This window comes from Notolabrus celidotus, chromosome 2, assembly GCF_009762535.1.
Source record: "Notolabrus celidotus isolate fNotCel1 chromosome 2, fNotCel1.pri, whole genome shotgun sequence".
Taxonomy (NCBI): domain Eukaryota; kingdom Metazoa; phylum Chordata; class Actinopteri; order Labriformes; family Labridae; genus Notolabrus; species Notolabrus celidotus.
The window spans coordinates 39277761-39297652 of record NC_048273.1 but is presented as its reverse complement, the minus strand read 5'-3'; the positions used below and the strand labels follow the sequence as shown (position 1 = coordinate 39297652).

Genomic DNA, 19892 nt, shown 5'->3' with positions numbered 1-19892 from the left:
AATAAAGTGAAGTGCTGTACATCTGTGGTGGAGAGACGTACACAGAAGAAGCTACAGGCCATTCTAAATGACACAGATCATCCACTTCACAACTTCTTTGTGGACCAGAGAAACAGCGGCAGTGGACGGCTCATCTCTCTGCGCTGCAGGACTGAGAGATACAGAAAATCATTCATCCCTGTATCCATCAGGCTTCATAATGCTCTAGCCAATGGGAGATGAGCTGACTGATTTTTATTTTTATTTTCATTTTTTTTCCTGAATTACTTGATTGATGTGATTTTTTAACAATTATTTGTATCTGCCAAACAAATGAATTTCCCTTTAGGGATTATTAAAGTAAATTCTATTCTATTCTCTCTATTCTATCTGTGGTTGCATTATTCTATCATCAGTTTGCCATCATTTTTAAGCATGTAAAAGATGAGTTCATAGATAGTCATAGACTGCACGTCTTTCAATGTAGACTTCCACTGAGAGTAAATTTTAGACTATTTAGGAACTAATTTAGACTGTCATACCAGCTTGATCATCACTGAAAATGCACTCAAAGAAATAATTTGTTGGGTGAACGTAATAAAATTATGGAAAGAATTTCCACCTAATTAAAATGTTTTAATTTAGCGAGACACAATTTTGTTGAGCCAACTAATTGTAAATATGTTGAGTGGACATAAAGTATTGACGTTACCATTACTCATTTGTAATGTTTGGGTCCAACTTAATTTGTAAAGGTTGTTTCAACATATTTACTAAGGTAGGATCTGACTATATTGTCTTGGGTCACATTAACTTGTATAATATGATTATGGATAACTTATTTTGACAGGGTAGGTACAGCTACATTTTTAAATGGTACAATAGCACTAATTAATCATGCTGACTGAACAAAACTAAAGTAAGTTCAATCATCAGAAATGATTTAAGCTGTGAGTCAAACCTTTTAATCATGTGAAAATAAACTAAAATAGTAATTCAGAAAATAAGACATTTTTGACATATCAAGAATGTTTACATTTAGCAATTTAAAGTTTACACCCAGTTGGTGTCAAGTTTGGAAAAAGACACAAAACAGACTGTATTTGTTGGAACACGACTGTATTCAGGAAAGGCAAAGAATGACTTTCAACAGCTGCTGGAAAACATGCTCATGTGAAAATACAGCAGAGTGATTCAACCTGAAATGCTGACAGATGGTGCATTATGCTATCTGTTCAAAAAAGAGGCAGACAAGCAAGAATATCACAACTGTCAGGTTAGAAAATTGGGGCCCACTATTTGAACCTGCCCCCTGTTAACCTTCCACATCCAGCCTAAACAGTCAAAATGTTTTCATTACATAAAATGCATCAATAGAAAATAAGGTAGAAGCCTTGGTTGAAAAATATTATTGTTAACTCATAACAATGGCCAAGTATCTTACAATTTTGATTTTCAATTTCCCTTTTTTTCCTGGCAGAAATACAGAAGACTTCTATAATGTACAGCTTACCAATAAACCAAACAAAAGTTTACAAAGTGTATGGGCAGATGCATCCCTGGCAACTGATGGCAAAGGAAAAACGTGAGGAAGAACTGAAAAAGCAGCACTGTGCAACATTGGAAGTCTGATAGTCGTCCTCGTTCAAGCGCACATAGCACTTTGCTGACTTTAGCCAACTCCAGAGTTCCTTCAGGTAGTCGATAATACTGTCTGTGGACTCGAATGTCGTGGCCGAGGAAATTTGCCAGTACATCCATCTCATGATCCTTTAGGTTGAGGACTGTGGAGAGGGTGGAGATCTGCTTCCTCAGCTTTGTTGAGGAAAGAGTTTCTGGATGTTTGGCTCCACATTCTTTTGCAATCTGTCTGATTGCGTCCGATCCCCTCAGGTGAGTTTCTGCTTCAGGTCTTGAGAAGAAGTAAGGATTTTGATCAGGCACACCACAGGTCCTCCGATGTGCTATCAAAGTTTCCATTGAAGCGAGCATATCCGGTGTTAAAAGGATCGGGACTTTTCTGTTCCTCTTCCCCCTCACTTCGATTCGCTGAAAGTGCTGACACAACTTTTGCTCCAGGGGGGAAAGTCCTTGGGCCAGATCAGAATGGACTTCTGAGGTGTCTCTAAGGGTAAAAGCAGTCAGAGGCATCTTTGAAACCTCACCCTCTCCATTTAGCCTCTTTCAGAGTTTGTAAAGCTCGTGATGAAATACTCACATCCCACTTTTTCTCATACAAACTGCGGCTTTTCTGCACATTCTTCAGAAATCCTTCACCATCAGATCCAGCCATCTGAGCCTCGCACTCCAGAATATCTAAAATCTTCCTGAGGCTGTGACCGAGCTTCAAAGCTAATGAAGGAGTTTTGTGGGTATTTTTCTCCTCATCAAAGCCGGACACATCTTTTACCGCTTCAATCACAGAGTTAATAATAATAATAATAAATTTTATTTAAAGGCGCCTTTCTCGGCACTCAAGGACACCGCACAGATAGAAATATATATATACACGAATTCACATTAAAGGAAACAAAATCAGAGTCAGAAATGAAAACAATATAAACTAACAAGGGGTAAGAAAAAAAATAGAAACAATAACAAAATGACAGAGCAATAGGAGTCAGATGGAGTAAGCGGTTTTGAACAGATATGTTTTGAGTTGTGATTTGAAATGGGGGAAAGAATCTGTGTTTCTGAGTTGAGGTGGTAGTGAGTTCCAGAGATGGGGAGCAGAGCGGCTGAATGCTCGGCTCCCCATAGTGGTGAGACGGGCGGAGGGGACAGACAGGTGTATGGAGGAGGAGGATCTGAGGGAGCGGGAGGGAGTGGGAACATGGAGGAGGTCGGACAGATATGGGGGGGCGAGGTTGTGGATGGTCTTGAATGTCAACAGAAGGACTTTGAACTGAATACGGAACTGAACAGGGAGCCAGTGGAGCTGTTGGAGGACAGGAGTGATGTGGTGGATGGAGGGGGTTCGGGCAATGATACGGGTAACTGAATTCTGGACCAGTTGGAGTTTATGGAGGGATTTGTGAGGGAGGCCGAAGAGGAGAGAGTTGCAGTAGTCCAGACGGGAAGTGACAAGGCTGTGGACAAGGATGGCGGCAGTGTGGGGGGTGAGGGAGGGGCGGAGACGATTGATGTTACGAAGATGGAAGTAGGCAGTCCGGGTGATGTTATTGATGTGTGATTGAAAGGATAATGTGCTGTCAAGGATGACACCCAGACTCTTAACCTGGGGGGAGGGTGAGACGGAGGAGTTATCAGTGGTGATGGAGAAGCTGTTGGATTTGGATAGAGTGGATTTGGTGCCAATGAGGAGAACCTCGGTTTTATTGCTGTTTAATGTAAGGAAATTTAGGGTGAACCAGGTTTTTCTTTCAGAGATGCAATCAGTGAGGGAGGTGGGCGGGAGAGTGGACGAGGGGTTAGTGGTGAGGTAGAGCTGGGTGTCATCTGCGTAACAGTGGAAGTGAATGTTGAATTTGCGGAAGATATTACCTAGGGGAAGGAGGTAGATGATGAAGAGGAGGGGCCCCAGGACAGAGCCCTGGGGCACCCCTGTAGTGACGGAGGAAGGAGTAGATTTAAAGGACTTGAGCTGAGTGAACTGTGTGCGGCCAGAGAGGTAAGATGTGAACCAGTCTAACGGAGTGTGGGTGATACCAATGGAGGATAGCCTAGTGAGGAGGGTGGTGTGACAGATGGTATCGAAGGCTGCACTTAGGTCGAGGAGGATGAGGATGGTGAGGAGTCCAGAATCAGCTGCCACAAGGAGGTCGTTAGTGATTTTAAGGAGTGCTGTTTCAGTGCTATGGAGTGGGCGGAAACCGGACTGGAACTGTTCATACAGGTTATTGTGGGTTAGGTGAGAGTGGAGTTGGGAGGCAACTGTTTTTTCCAGGATTTTGGAGATGAAGGGTAGATTGGAGATAGGACGGAAGTTGTTGAAGTTGGAGGGGTCGGCGCCAGTTTTTTTCAGGATTGGGGTAATGGCAGCAGTTTTGAAGGATGTAGGCACAGTTCCAGTGGTGAGAGAGGAGTGGATGATGGCAGAGATGAGAGGGACCAGGGAGGGGAGGGAGGCTTTAACAAGTTGTGTGGGGAGTTAAAGGGTATATAAAAGTCCTCCATTTTCTTAAGTTTGCCAGATTTTCTTGAGTGGCAAATTAGTCTGCCTATTTCTCTCATTTTTTGTTGAATATACTCATGTTTAGTTTTGTCATGGCCATGCTTTGCAAACAAATGTTCTCCAAATCTCAAGATACTCTTCTCCTCTTTGATGATGACTGCAACCTCATCCTGGTGCATGGCATTCACCAGCTCCCAAACCTTTCTGCTGACTCCTTCTGGGACTGGCTGCGCAAAGGCACACAGGGATTGGATACGGCTTTTACCTGGCGTTTTTGTCGCACACTTTTGTGCAAGCTTGCACCTGGACATGTGCCTCCATAATGACTTTCTTTTAAGCAAAGCTTCGCAGTTTATGCAGTTCATATAATCACTAGCTTTCACATGGTTCCCAGATTGCTGGCTTGGGATCAGTGTTCCACTACCAACTTTTAAAACCTCATTATTATGTACGCGATTCCCTTTGTTCCTGATCAAGTCCAAATGCAATTTCCGTTCTTTTGACTTCAATGGAAAACTTTTTGCTTGAGCCACAGCATTTTCATTGCTGTGTTTGCGCATCAAGTGTCGTGCCATTTTATAGCAGTGCACAGGACAGTACAGACAAGAGTGTTGCGTATTGTAAACTCGAGCACCATCTTTCTTCTTCTGGACCTTCTCCTCCCCCTCCTGAGTACAGGAGGGGTCTAAACAAACAGGGCAATAATTCGGGCACCTGTGACTCAAGGGAAAGCTGCAACCCTCGCAACAAAACTCACATGCATATCGCGTGCCTAAGAAACCCTTGAGATTTTGCACGCCATAGTAGTGATTTTGGAAGAGAAACAAAACCAGAGGTTTTCCTTGTCTTGGGGAATCGGTTTGGAATTTAGAGAGGGCTTGATCGTGGTCGTCTTTAAAAAACACTACGATTTTGCGATGTAAAAACCTTTCGAATTTTGGAATATCTTTAAAGGTAACGGCAGTCTGGTCGCTCAAACCCACCCCTTTCTGAATCCTTCTAGCAAGCTGCACCGCTTCTCCATCTTTGAGATGAGGCTGTACCAGATGAGCTAAATTGATGGCAAAACATAACTGGTTGTCAGGGTTCATTTCAACATACAGAAAACGCTTCCGCTTTTTAATAGTTTCGTCGTTTAGCAGGTTTTCCAGCCTTCGTTTTTTTACCACCGCCTGTGGGGTTACGAATCACTTGTACAACTACTTCTAATTCACTATCGGTCATCACTGACCAGTTGGATTGTACAAGGCGGAGCAGGAGTTTCTCAAAGCCAGACAGATCCATGTCACCCTGTAAGATGGCTGAGATGCTGTTAAGCAGATGCTCCCCCCTCAACTCTACCTGAATCACATCTTGATGTTCTGCATGTGAGAGGGCCTGTTGTAACACCTCATCAACACTGTTCATCACCCCCCTGTAATATAAACAGTAGTCAGCTTCTTCTTGGGGAGGAGGAAAGTTCAGAACCTGTGTAATTTCAGTGTTGTTAAATCTACTTCGCGAGACCACCCTGGCTGGGGAGCTATTGGGTTTGGTATTTTGATCTGCATTTCCCCCCTGCTGTAACGAGTGCTCATTTTCCTGAATCTGCAGACTTGCAGAGGGTAACGTTATCAAATCTGAATTTGTATCTGAATGTTGGAGAACATTGTTCAGAGCACTCTGGGGGTCTGCTTCACTCTGCGTACAAGCTGTCTGGAGATTTAACGTGGTGGAGGGTATTTGGTTGTTGATTTCATTAATGGCATCTAACAAGGCAGGAGGTATTTCAATAGTATGGGTTATACAATCAGTGAGAGCGTTGTTTAGGGCACTCAGTGGGTCTGTGAACTGATCTGAGAGCTGATCTGAGATTGAATAAGAGCTGGAGGGGGATTCATTTACTCTGTGTATTTGGTTTTGGATTATCTCAGTCTGAAGATTTTGGGTGACTTTGTCCAATAATTCCTGTAACGCTCCAAGACCTATGGGTTCTTCCTTTCTATCCATATTTAGTTAACCGCAGGTCACATTTACATTCGAGGGTATAACGGACGACCGCTACAAAATCATTTCAAATTCTACTCATCAGATAGAAAGAGTCACTCATCAATTCCATACAATCCAGTGATCTCTCGCAGCAATGTTTGCACGGCCGTCTTGTATTACGCCTCCTCCTCCTCCTCCTCCTCCTGTTTCCTAGAGAGAGAGAGAGAGAGAGAGCGCGATAGAGTATTACTAACTTACTATATATTTTTTCTCTTTGACATCAAGAAATTAATAACAGACAAAAAAAAAGATGAACAATGTTGAAACAAATATTTCAATATACAAATTGAAGAGACTCTAAACTCCAGACTTTTCACACTTTCTCTGTATTACACAAAGGTTACAAATAATAATTTTTTTTTTTACTTACTGCGTTTGGATGATTTGGACTTTTCAGAGCTGTTGCTACTGCTGGTGGCGCTGGTCCCGGCGCTGCTACAACTGCTGCTGCTGCTGCTGCTGCTGTGGGCCTCGGTCAGTTCAATATAACTGGGTAGAGGTTCTAAAACAACCGTGGAGTGGCCCTGACCCGATGGCAGTGGAAGATCATCAGCAATCAGTTCCGGTTCAGACTCAAACCGGTTGGCAAGCATTTTGCTCCCGAGGTGTAAAGAAATTTACAGATCTAAATATCTCTTCCAAAACCTCCGGATTTAGCTCTACGAGGTCTGTGATGAGAGAGAGAGAGAGAGAGAGAGAGAGAGAGGATTTCACATAGGTTTTTTGAATACAATAGATTGTAAGATCTACAAAACAAAATACAAAATTGAGTAGATAGAAGGTACTCACCGTGGTTGGGAATATAGCCGGGTATCAGTGACTGTGAAACTTGTCTGTAAATACCCTCTGTAAAAGTAATAGGATTTTAGAAACAAAGTAGAAACATCTACAACAGAATACCAAAACTAAAGCAGAGACTGTGGAGAAAAAAGACATACAGCGTTTCTCATTTCCTAATTCTCAGCATAGCGGACTGTACCCTGCCTATCCATCGTGTCCATGGTTTGAAGGAATTCTTGGTCTGGCTTGTAACTGGTCTGGGGGGTAAGAACCTTTATAGGGAACTTTGCTTTTTTAGGGCTCTTGAATAACCCGAAACAGTTTGGTCATCTTTACTGTATGTGTGTGTGTGTGTGTGTGTGTGTGTGTGTGTGTGTGTGTGTGTGTGTGTGTGTGTGTGTGTGTGTGTGAACTTGGAACTTGGAAGAGAGAGAGAGGGGGGGGGGAGAGAGAGAGAGAGAGAGGGGGAGACCTCAGGGGTGGCAGGAGGGGCATATTAAGGTTGAATGAGCCCTGCATATGTATTTTGACACTGTGTTGTGGACGCGCATGTTTCCCTGCCTGCAAAATGCACAGCGCCTCCTCAAACGCTTGCCCTTGACCTGCGCCTCCTCCTCTGTTGCTGGTGGAGGTCTGCAAGACTCAACCATCAAGGCAGCTACAGGTGTGCGGGGGATGGCACATCTTCTGGACATGTGGGGCGTTACTAGAGCCTTCCCAAGCTTCACCAGGAACAGCCTTCTACGATCTGGGCGCTGCTTGTTCCATTCCGGTTGCACAGCGGTCCACAGAACTAGCGAATTCCACGCTGAGATGTCAAGGATGTGATTGAAGATTGCCATCGGCCACCGACGAGACTTCCGTCGGGAGCTGTAGGTGCCGACAACCTGGAAAAGAAAAAGAAAACAGGATAAAGATAAATTGCTAAATGAAAATAGTCTTCCTTATAATACACAAATAATCCATTCTTTACACAAAGAAAAATAAATGGATAAAAGTATCGATTAAAATACTCTATAGGCAAAATAAAATATTAGTGAAATAAAAACATGCAAGACTGCTATGATAAATGCAATAAAAAATATCAGACAAGCACATTTAGTGAAATCATTTGTTCAGGCGTGCGTAATTGTCACATACCTTGTCAAGGTTGTCTACCGCTCCCTTACATCTGTTGTAGTCCAGGATGACCACGGGCTTCGCCTTCGCCCCGGTGGAAAGCTCCGGCTCCCGGTGTTTTGTGCTGAGTAGGAGCACCAATTTGCCCCGCTTCGGCACATAGGAGACGGCGCTCTGGGTCCGGGTGAAGGCGAATCCGGAAGACGTTACGGCGCGTCCCCGTGTCTCCAACAGCGCAGGGGGCAGCTCCGGTTTACATTTCCTTATGGTGCTCACCAGGGCCACTTTCCTCTTCAACAGCTCCTCGGCAAGTGAGCTGGAGGAAAATAAATTATCACACGTGACGGTGTGACCCTGGAGCCCCTCCACCATATCCAGCACCACCCGTTTGCCCTGGCCAACCTCCGCTGCTGCCCCAGCCGCCTTGCCGGTGTACGGCTGCATTCGCCAGGCATAAGAGGTTGCTACATCACATAATGTCCGAATCTTCAGGCCGTATTTTGCTGGTTTCATAGGCATATACTGCCTGAAACTGCAGCGACCCTTGAAGGCAACCAGCTGCTCGTCCACACAGACATCCCAGCCGGGATTAAACAGCATAGGGAGGCGCTCGGTCCACTTGTCCCAGAGGGCGCGTATGGGCGCAAATTTGTCTCCCCTCCTCCTCCGCCGGTTGAGTTTGTCATCAAAGCGGAGGTTTGCTAGGATCCTGGAAAATTGGCCCCGGGACATAGTGGCCCGGAAAATCGGCCTCCCCGTCTCCTCGTCCCAGAGGCTCTGCAGGGATTCGCTCCGCGACCGGAATACTCCTGATAGGAGCAGGAGCTCGATGGTAGCCCTGATATCCGTCTCGTCAACGTCTTTCCAGTCCTGCACTGTGCGCCTCCCGTGCAGGTTGGTCATGCCCATGACCATCTGGATCACCTCCTCGGTAAGGAAAAGATCCATCGTAGAAATAATGGAAGTTATCCTGGCCAGGGCATAGTGAGTTGGTCCAGGGGTCAGGCCGGTGGGCGGAGGGATCCAACGCAGCGTCTCTTCGTGGGATGGGGACCAGAGAAGCCCGCTCCTTGACCTCCATCTCCCTGTCTCCTCCGGCTCCCTCTCCGCCTCCTCGCTCCCGGTGGACTCAGCCGAGTCAGAGGACACCACAAAAATAAAAAAAAATATTTTGTTTTCTTTTGTCCTGGAGCAGCATCTTTGATTCACTGCGTTGTTATTACTACAATAAGTCAATATCTGGGTAAGTATGGAGCTCTGTGTATGTGTGTATTTGGTGCATATGATAAGGAGACTGAGGCATCAGTACTTTGAACTGTTACTTCAAAGAAAAAGACAAGACAGGTATAGGTTTCATCTTTTATTTCAAAGTCAAAATGTGACATCTCAGTAAATTGTGCGTGAATGCAAGCGCTTATTTCCACGTGCATACACACTTTTTGGTTGTAATACATGTGAGTGCACATGAAGGTTGTCGTATTGCGTTAATAAAGATTCCACAGACAGTTCATAGAGCCTTGGATGTGTGTCGTTTATTCAGATTTCACCTGCATGACAATCTCTGTCTCTATACTCGTCAACCCAACACTTCCGGTCCGAACGTGTGTGTCCTTCAAAATAAGAGCACTGGTAATAATAACAGATTACACCACAGAGGTGTGTGCGTGTGAATGGGCTTTCGAGTTGTGGATGTCATAAGGGAGATGCGCTTGCTAGATGCAGAGAGGGAGGATTTGTTCTTTCTCTGAAAACAGTGACTGATGGTACCTCCCCAAGCGCGCTCACACGAACGTGCGCGCACCCATACACACACACACACACACACACACACACACACACACACACACACATAACACACTCTTTCACACTCCATAGAGACCTCCATGTCACAAAAAAAGCTTTCACTTTTCAAAAAAGCCTCTGGCACCATTGCAAACCAGATGCGCCCTCTACATGAATTTAGTGGTACTACCACCCACTGGGAAAAAAAAATAAAAAATGCCCCTCTGGTGGACAATAGTTTGAACTACAAATTTGAAGCCATTTCTTCAAAATGAAAGCCTAATATCATAGGATATATTGATTTATACTGTAATGATTGAGGGATCAAAAAGTGGTGTTAGAATGGGAGTAGATTAGCATTTTTGGGCGGCGGATAGGCTTAACTAGGTCTAAAGTCGACAGCGCTTACTATAGACTTCTCATAAATTTTGAAATAAACATTTTTAAATGTCATAAAAAATAACTCTCTTCGTGAAAAAAAACATTTGCTGGCATTGATGAAAGTCAAAATCATCATTAGACAAATAAAAAAAGTACTACAACCAGCCCAAAAATGGTGCGAATAGGCTCAGAGGGTATTGAACCAGCCAGCTGCAGTAAGGTGCAGTTGATCGTGGTTACACATGAACCAATCGTGTTGAGTCTCATTACACAGAACTTCACTTCATTTTGCAACATTTTGGAGGCAAACAAATCGTATTGCACCATGACACCGGCACCGAAATACTAACAATGGCAGTAAGTTAGACTTTGTTTTCTAATAGCTTTGAATAATGTGAATACTTTAAATACTTTCCAGTGATAGTGCAATGTTGACACTGTCCATTACTTACTACTACTGTACTACTGTACTGGATATTAATACAATTGATCGAATTGACAACACCAGTCATTTTAATGAAAGCTTAATAACAAAACGTAAGCTAAGCTAACAAACTACTCATAGTAATGTGGCTGTGTGTGGAGAAATTAACCTTTTTTTTTACAGGTATTAGTTAAGAAATGTGTTAGCTGTTCATAAAAGCTTGAAAGTAGCTACACTCATTTAAGATATGTGCCATTAAGGACAGCGTTTAGACACTAACATGGCACCCATTCTGTATTTAGACAACAGTCAAGTATCTTGTTTCCTCTTTTTAATATCTGATGAACTTGTTTTTATAACTGCTTTAAAGTCAACCTTGTTTTGGTATTGATCTACTACTAAATCATGGCTTTTAATGTGTATTCAGCTAATGTCAAGCCCTTACACAAAGCAACTTACTGCCTTCAAATAGAATATACAATTGTAAAAATCAATGTTTTTTCCTGTATACACAGAGACATTCCAGTATCATAAAGGCAGGAGAACTTGGAGGAGAAAGTGTAATGCTTAAGAGCAGTGAAGGGGACATTTATGAATGTCCCCTCTGTTTTTACAAGGCTGCCAGATGTAAGATAAGATAAGAGATTCCTTTACTCGTACCACAACAGGGAAATTCAAGTGTTACAGAAACAGAGTAGACAAAGTGCCAAAGAAATATATAAAGCAAACAAGAGCCTATACATTAACAATTATTAAAAAATTATTAGCAATTAAATTTAAAATCAAAGTTGTGTGGTATATATATATATATATATATATATGGTCTTCTACCATACATTATATATATATATATATATATATATATATGGCAAGCCGTTCAGGAAATAATATATTGAATGAAAGTCTGAATATATGGAATGAAACTCGATATATATGGAATGAAGTCTGAATATATGGAATGAAGTCTGAATATATGGAATGAAACTCGATATATATGGAATGAAACTCTGAATATATGGAATGAAAGTCTGAATATATGGAATGAAACTCGATATATATGGAATGAAACTCTGAATATATGGAATGAAAGTCTGAATATATGGAATGAAACTCGATATATATATGGAATGAAAGTCTGAATATATTGAATGAAACTCGATATATATGGAATGAAACTCGATATATATGGAATGAAAGTCTGAATATATGGAATGAAACTCGATATATATGGAATGAAAGTCTGAATATATGGAATGAAACTCGATATATATGGAATGAAACTTGATATATATGGAATGAAAGTCTGAATATATGGAATGAAACTTGATATATATGGAATGAAAGTCTGAATATATGGAATGAAACTTGATATATATGGAATGAAAGTCTGAATATATGGAATGAAACTTGATATATATGGAATGAAAGTCTGAATATATGGAATGAAACTTGATATATATGGAATGAAAGTCTGAATATATTGAATGAAACTCGATATATATGGAATGAAGTCTGAATATATTGAATGAAACTTGATATATATGGAATGAAGTCTGAATATATTGAATGAAAGCTTAAATAAGTACTCTGAACACCACTTCTAATCGTATTGTTTTATTGTCATCAAAGAGACTCATCTTTTATTAATGTCTCTCTGAAAATAACCTTTTGCACTTCTTTTTAGTGTTTCTGAGGGGACACATTTTCCTCTACCTCTGTAACCTGTGGTAATTTGGTCGTACTTTTTCATTACACTCACTCACTGTCAGATGATGCACACAGGTATGAGCTCCACCTGTTAACATTGAACAGGATGCTACATTATCACAAGTCATAACAAAAGTTAGCTAGCGAACTAGAGGACTGAACCACCTGAATAAAGAAGGGGCAATATCTTTAGCCTTTGTAGAAGTGTGTATAACCTGTGATATTTAATATTTTCGTATTTTCACTTGTTTACTACCCTCCTAAATGCTTCTGCAGCCCACTGCTTCGTGTTCCTCTCGTCTCTCTGTGCAGACGGTCCGATCATCACTTTTGGATGAAACCAACTTAATAGAGAGGAGGGGTGGGTTCCTTTTTCCTATACGGATTGACTAAACAGCACATGCATTACCCAAGGGGTTGATAACCCCTTCATTAATTAAAATTGCAGTGAAAACATCTCGTGCCTCCCTCATGGTTGCATTACTAAAAGCTACGTCTAACCGGAAAACTAAATCACACCCCTATGATCACACCCCAGAAAGACAAGATGGCGCAGGCCATACATGACGTGATTTTTCATTCCATATATTCCGAGTTTCATTCCATATATATCGAGTTTCATTCCATATATATCAAGTTTCATTCAATATATTCAGACTTCATTCCATATATATCGAGTTTCATTCCATATATATCGAGTTTCATTCAATATATTCAGACTTCATTCCATATATATCGAGTTTCATTCAATATATTCAGACTTCATTCCATATATATCGAGTTTCATTCAATATATTCAGACTTCATTCCATATATATCGAGTTTCATTCAATATATTCAGACTTCATTCCATATATATCGAGTTTCATTCCATATATATCAAGTTTCATTCCATATATTCAGACTTCATTCCATATATATCAAGTTTCATTCCATATATATCAAGTTTCATTCAATATATTCAGACTTCATTCCATATATATCAAGTTTCATTCCATATATTCAGACTTCATTCCATATATATCAAGTTTCATTCAATATATTCAGACTTCATTCCATATATATCAAGTTTCATTCCATATATTCAGACTTCATTCCATATATATCAAGTTTCATTCCATATATATCAAGTTTCATTCAATATATTCAGACTTCATTCCATATATATCAAGTTTCATTCCATATATATCAAGTTTCATTCCATATATTCAGACTTCATTCCATATATATCAAGTTTCATTCAATATATTCAGACTTCATTCCATATATATCAAGTTTCATTCAATATATTCAGACTTCATTCCATATATATCGAGTTTCATTCCATATATATCAAGTTTCATTCAATATATTCAGACTTCATTCCATATATATCGAGTTTCATTCCATATATATCAAGTTTCATTCAATATATTCAGACTTTCAATCCATATATTCAGACTTCATTCCATATATATCGAGTTTCATTCCATATATATCAAGTTTCATTCAATATATTCAGACTTTCAATCCATATATTCAGACTTCATTCCATATATATTAATTTCCTGAACGGCTTGCCATATATATATATATATATATATATATATATATATATATATATATATATATATATATATATGGTCTTCTACCATACATTATATACATATATAATGTATGGTAGAGAACCACTTAAGAGGCCACTCCTTCGTGAAGCATGGAGGTGATTTTCGTTGATTTACTATCACTCTCTTCATATTTGTATAAATTTACCCGAAAGCACAATGTATACAATCTAAAAGTGCAACTTGTTATGTTCTTTTTATTCCTCTATTTTAGAATTCACAATCATGAAGTGTGGCTTGAAGTGCAGGAGGACCCTACCTTTCACTGCCCTTACTGCACAGCAACTCTCAAAAATAGAGCCCAGCTATTAAAACATATATTCAATCATAAATTAGATAAAGTAAAGCAGGATCCTGTACCCCAGCAGCACTAAGCAGCCCCCCAACAGCTACCAGCAGCCCATCCAAATCCACCAGCAGCCCTCCTTCAGCAACCATCAGCCCTCATTCAGCAACCAGCAGCCCTCCTTCAGCAACCAGCAGCCCTCCTTCAGCAACCAGCAGCAGCAGCCCTCCTTCAGCAACCAGCAGCCCTCCTTCAGCAACCAGCAGCCCTCCTTCAGCAACCATGAGCCCTCCTTCAGCAACCAGCAGCCCTCCTTCAGCAACCAGCAGCAGTAGCCCTCCTTCAGCAACCAGCAGCCCTCCTTCAGCAACCAGCAGCCCTGATTCAGCAGCCAGCAGCCCTCCTTCAGCAACCAGCAGCCCTCCTTCAGCAACCAGCAGCCCATCCAAAGCCACCAGCAGCCCTCCTTCACCAACACGCAGTCAATCCAAAGCCACCAGCAGCCCTCCAACAGCAACCAGCAGCCCATCCAAAGCAACCAGCAGCCCATTCACAGCAACCAGGAGCCCATCCAAAGCCACCAGCAGCCCATCCAAAGCCACCAGCAGCCCATCCAAAGCCACCAGCAGTCCATCCAAAGCCACCAGCAGCCCTCCAACAGCAACCAGCAGCCCATCCAAAGCAACCAGCAGCCCATTCGCAGCAACCAGCAGCCCATTCACAGCAACCAGCAGCCCATTCACAGCAACCAGCAGCCCATCCAAAGCAACCAGCAGCCCATTCACAGCAAACAGCAGCCCATCCAAAGCCACCAGCAGCCCATCCAAAGCCACCAGCAGCCCTCCAACAGCAACCAACAGCCCGAGTCAGTTGCTGAAATCAGCATTGTATGGTGGAATGTGACATCTTTATACCTGCCACTAATTTTATTTCACTTTTGGGAGCTATGTTAGAGGGGGTTTTCAAATTACTTTTCTTTTTGGAAGGCATCTCACAGCCCCCCAGTCAGTGTCTTGAAACCGCTCCGCGGGTCCCATCCCCCACTTTGGGAACCAGTGCTCCTGGATATGACAACACTGAGCAGAGAGACTCCACTAGTATCCATAAAGTACTGGTAAACTGAGCATGCTGGGGACAGGAGCTTCAAGACATCTAGAAACAACAGGTAAAGTGATCTGGACACATCAGTGAATAGTGGTAAGGATGATCCATTATTTATCTACCCCCAGCTGTTGGAGGTTTTGGATGAGCCCAAAAATCCTACTGAACACTTGGCAGTGGTGGACAACACAATCCTCACGCGATCTGACTTTTGGAGTCTGGGCTTGGCTCATGACATGGATGGCTTTGGTAAGTGTGGAGGGCATTCTGTAGTGTTTTGGTTTAGACAAAAATCTCAATCTTGTGATAATTTGTGATTTGTGTGTCCTCATTCTACCAGATTCTGAATGGCTGTCTCAAAGTTATCGAGGAGGCAGTGTAGCTCTTGTACAATTTTTGATTTTATAGAATCCTTAACAGATTTTGTCAATTAGTGTATTCAAAGACACTAACTGTCTTTGACAGAGACGGCAGGATGTATTTGCTGCAAACAGCCATGTCATTGCAAGTTGGTTTCCACCAGCATCATTGAACCCCATGGATCACCTTCCGGTATGGTTTAATTTTCTAATGATTCATCCTTTTTTCTGAAGTGTCAGATTTCTCTGTTCTCCTTTTCAAGAGTTTTTATGCCCTTCATATTCAAATGTTGATGCCAGGGCAATGCACGAGTCTACAGTGGATACTTCTTCCAGTATGGATACCTGGACATTGGACACTTTGCGTAAATACATTTATATCATCTTGAAAAACGTTTTCACAGTGAAAAAAAATTCCTGCTTGAAGTTGAATTCTTTTGAAGAATTACATTGCATAAAGGCTATATTATTAATATTTCAGTAAAAGCTCAATGACTTTTAATTCAGGTTTAAATGTTGTATGTCAAAATACATCTTGTTGTATTTGAAAACATTTAACAGATACTGAGGTCACAAACTAAGGAGAGTTTCTTTCTAGATTCCCTCCATGGCAGAGGCTGGAGAGACGAAAGCCACACACAACTATTCAGGGTTTTTAGGGCAACGTGTTTCAAGGCATCAGTACAGGGGTAGTTCGTTTTGAACCACTTGTACTTTCTTTTTAATCTATTGCTCTGTTTTCCAATTTCCAATTTACAAAAGACATTGTAAACTTTTCCTTTTTGATGCATTAAACAGATGGAAGCAGAGCTATAGATAACATTTATCAGTGGGGCAGTTCTGTTCAAGCCCATTTATGAGCTTTTGGTTTGAAGTTCCAGCCTCTTGGCTTGTTCCGTTCCATCTGTGTTCAAAGGGTTTTATACAAGCTATCAACTGTTGAATTGTACTTTTTCTTTACTTACCCATACGCTGTATTCACAGAAGGATTGCTCAGATCTTATCCCCTGGTCCCTGGAGGACACTTGGTGTGGATGATATTCAGGTTATTAACAGTATTTACGCATTCATTCATTCATTCAATGTTACAATGTTACAATTAACATTTAACCAATTAAGATGATCGTCTCCGCCCCTCCCTTTCCTTCAAAGCAGCTGAAACTCTCATCCACGCCTTCATCACCTCAAGACTCGATTACTGCAATAGCATCCTCTACGGTACACCCAACACCCTTCTCAACAAATTACAATACATACAAAACTCAGCTGCACGCCTCCTCACTCATACCCGCTCCAGAGACCACATCACCCCAGTCCTCCAGAACCTCCATTGGCTTCCCATCCCCTTCAGAATACAGTACAAGTTCCTACTCATCACCTATAAAGCCCTCCATAACCTAGCTCCCTCCTACCTCACCGACCTTCTGCAGCCATATAATCCCTCCCGCAACCTCCGCTCCACCAACGCCAACCTCCTCACCCCTCTCACCAAACCCAAGCACCGAACCTGGGGGGACCGAACCTGGGGGGACAGGGCCTTCTCTGTCGCTGCCCCCACCCTCTGGAACTCTCTCCCCCAACACCTCAGATTCTCTCCCTCACTCACCAAATTCAAATCCGGACTCAAAACACACCTATTTACAAAGGCTTTTAAACTAGAATTGATTGATTTTTTTTTCTTGTTTTGTTTTATTTTGCTGCCTTGCTTTTATTTGCTTTTTTGCACTGTTTTCCTTTTGCTTTCCTATTGTATAATTGTATTTTCCTGTAAAGCGCTTGGAGAACCTTTTAAAGCGCTTTTATAAATAAAATGTATTATTATTATTATTATTAATTACAATGTTACAATGTCATTTAGCAGACGCTTTTATCCAAAGCGACGTACATACGAGAACAAGAACAACACAAGCAAAGATCTAGACAAGAGGAAACAAGATCAGTAAGAGTAACAAAGTGCTTCAAGACAATTTGGGTGCAGGTACTGCCAAGCAGTGTAAAGGCAATGCACAAAAGTAAGTAAGGATTTTTTATTCTTTTTTTTCAAAATAAGGAACATCTACAATGAAGCAACCAAACAATTTAAGACCTTCCATTATCATCATCAACAATTAACATCACCACAATAATGACCAAAGTACCAAGTGCTGGGTCACTCAAGAGCTGAACACAGATTCCCAGAGTAGAGCGGGACAGTGTGAGTCAACTGTAGCTGGAAGACATGATCTGCCACTGGGGACAACAGTGGAGAACAGTCTAGCTCATTCACTCATACATTCACTCATACATGCATTCATTAAACAAAACTATTTGCTTGCCATTATGTTATTAAACAATCTTATTTTTACCTCCAGGGCCTCGCAAAGCAAGGTTTTTCAAACAACTGCAGGGTGTTCGTTTTGATGGTAAGATCTAGAATATTTGCTGCATTGTTAATTTGCCTCATCATCTTAATTGGTTAAATGTAAATATGATGTGATTGCTTCATCCAAAGCACAGTCCTTTTTATTGCTCATGCTACTTTTTTTTTTTTACTTCTCTAAAGCCATTTTTCACTCCATATATTAGTAACATGTGAAAATAAAGGAATCTGCATGAGCATTAATCAAGAGCTAGATGCCGATGTGATGTGCTTTGGTGGTCTTTTACATTGTAAAATGTAATGTAGCTGTTATTTCTTTCTATAATAAACCTAAATACTTCTTAGCCTACAGCACGCTCTTTACATTGTAATGGGAGCACAATGTGATTTTGGTGAGGTCCGTGGAAATTATGACACACTGACATGTGAATACAAGTCCTTCTTTTTGACGACATATTTACCCATCCTTTGATTGCCTTTTTCCACAGGAAAATATGCAGCAAATAAGGCTATGGTGGTGCCTTGTCATCCTGCAGAATTTTCCCATGCAGTAAGTGGCTTTAATATGAGAACACTTTTAATGACATCCTCGCAATCACCAGTTTCACTGTAGAGGGGACTACATGAAGGTTTTCATGTCAAATGTATAATAAAGTCATTATCTGTCCAGGTCTGAAGAAGACAGGATGCGGGAACGGAAGAGGCGGCGGCAGCAAAAGAGACTACAGGTGTTAATTGAGATAAATCAGTATTGTTAAACCACTGTGAAAAGATTAAAAACTGACCCTTGCACTTTTCAGGATGGGGAAGACATCCCACCAAAGAGGTTGCACCAAGGCACGTCTGCATAAATCCCTGCAGAATGAAAATCTTTTCAGAGCCAAGAGCACTGCAGTCTCAGGAGGGCAGTAGATGTCCTTTACGTATATTTGTGATGATGTGTGTGAATAAACTAAACTAAACATGGAAAAAGACTTCTTCATGATCTACTCTAACACATTCATCACTATTGTTTTATTCTGCTGTCTATGTGAAGGTATAGTGCCCAGCAGTTTTGTTGAAATGTGAATCACATGAATCAGTGTGTTCTGAGATTTATTTTGTGTACCAGAATCAATGTTTTCTGCAGGTTGGTGATGAGTTCACTTACAAGGACATACAGTAGGTGTACCTCAGAGGGAATATCCCCTTTTTTCCTATCCTTTATTTTGCCTCTGAATGTTCTTTTATGCAGATTGAAAATCATCACTAACAATCATCAATGTGTTTATCCCTGTGTAAATGTCTCCAAGAGTGCCTGACAATGCAGTAAGAAATAAGAAATCTCAATGAAAACAAGATGCTGATCCTGTCTTAATGACTGTGGGGTTCCACTATGACTCAGAGGTCCTGTTAACCCTGTTTGAGTTTACAGAGGTGAGTATTTACACAAAAACATGGATCTTATCACAAGTTGGTTTCCTGCTCTGTCTATTGTAAACCCACAAAATATAACTAAAAAATGTGTTGTAGTTTCTGCAGTGTGAGCAAATATGTATTTTATCCAATAAACATGAAAGGTGCTCTGCCAAATATCCTTTAGTTAACCTTTATCCATCTCTCGCCCCTTATGTGCGTGCTCCTATAGTAAGTAATGGATTCTTTGTTGCAGATGTCCTGCCAGATGTGAAGTCCTTGTTTGAAATTAAAGGGGTCTGATGGGGACTGATAACCCCTATAAGTCCTTCAGTGTTGAAAATGCTGATGTTTAATAATACCTTCATTTGTTGACTAGTTTCATGGCTTTACTCACGCCTTATAGGCTCCAGGCACTTTGAATGTGATCTTATTTGGGCTCTGTAATCCCCG

At 41.3% G+C, this 19892-nt stretch overlaps 2 protein-coding genes and 1 long non-coding RNA gene across 3 annotated transcripts; 2 read left to right on the top strand and 1 right to left on the bottom strand.

Moving 5' to 3' along the window:
• Positions 1-1201: 1201 nt before the first annotated feature.
• LOC117829246 (piggyBac transposable element-derived protein 4-like) lies at positions 1202-9594 on the bottom strand. The gene is made up of 8 exons (XM_034706862.1): positions 9589-9594; positions 8063-9169; positions 7525-7809; positions 4251-4341; positions 3649-4068; positions 2020-2104; positions 1651-1891; positions 1202-1210 (listed from the first exon to the last, which is right to left on the bottom strand). Exons 1-8 carry the CDS (start codon positions 9592-9594, stop codon positions 1202-1204), a joined length of 2244 nt encoding a protein of 747 aa, XP_034562753.1.
• A 4570-nt stretch (positions 9595-14164) lies between these two features.
• Positions 14165-15708, top strand: LOC117829239 (glutenin, low molecular weight subunit-like). The gene is made up of 4 exons (XM_034706849.1): positions 14165-14169; positions 14308-14556; positions 14617-15112; positions 15667-15708. The coding sequence occupies exons 1-4, from the start codon at positions 14165-14167 to the stop codon at positions 15706-15708; spliced, it is 792 nt and encodes a 263-aa protein (XP_034562740.1).
• A 2822-nt stretch (positions 15709-18530) lies between these two features.
• On the top strand, positions 18531-19618 carry LOC117805320. Its single transcript, XR_004629402.1, has 3 exons — positions 18531-18594; positions 18715-18772; positions 18845-19618. It is a non-coding gene; the product is annotated as an uncharacterized LOC117805320 (long non-coding RNA).
• Positions 19619-19892: the final 274 nt, after the last annotated feature.

Excerpts from the sequence above, each read along its gene's own strand:
- LOC117829246 (XM_034706862.1), bottom strand. Across the intron at positions 4,342-7,524 it reads CAACAGAGGAGGAGGCGCAG|CCAGTCCCAGAAGGAGTCAG; the intron begins GTCAAGGGCAAG and ends GCCTTTGCGCAG. Across the intron at positions 1,892-2,019 it reads AGCACTTTCAGCGAATCGAA|ACCTGAAGCAGAAACTCACC; the intron begins GTGAGGGGGAAG and ends CTTCTTCTCAAG.
- LOC117829239 (XM_034706849.1), top strand. Across the intron at positions 14,557-14,616 it reads TCCTTCAGCAACCAGCAGCA|CCAGCAGCCCTCCTTCAGCA; the intron begins GTAGCCCTCCTT and ends CTGATTCAGCAG. Across the intron at positions 15,113-15,666 it reads CAGTTGCTGAAATCAGCATT|ATTCTGAATGGCTGTCTCAA; the intron begins GTATGGTGGAAT and ends TCATTCTACCAG.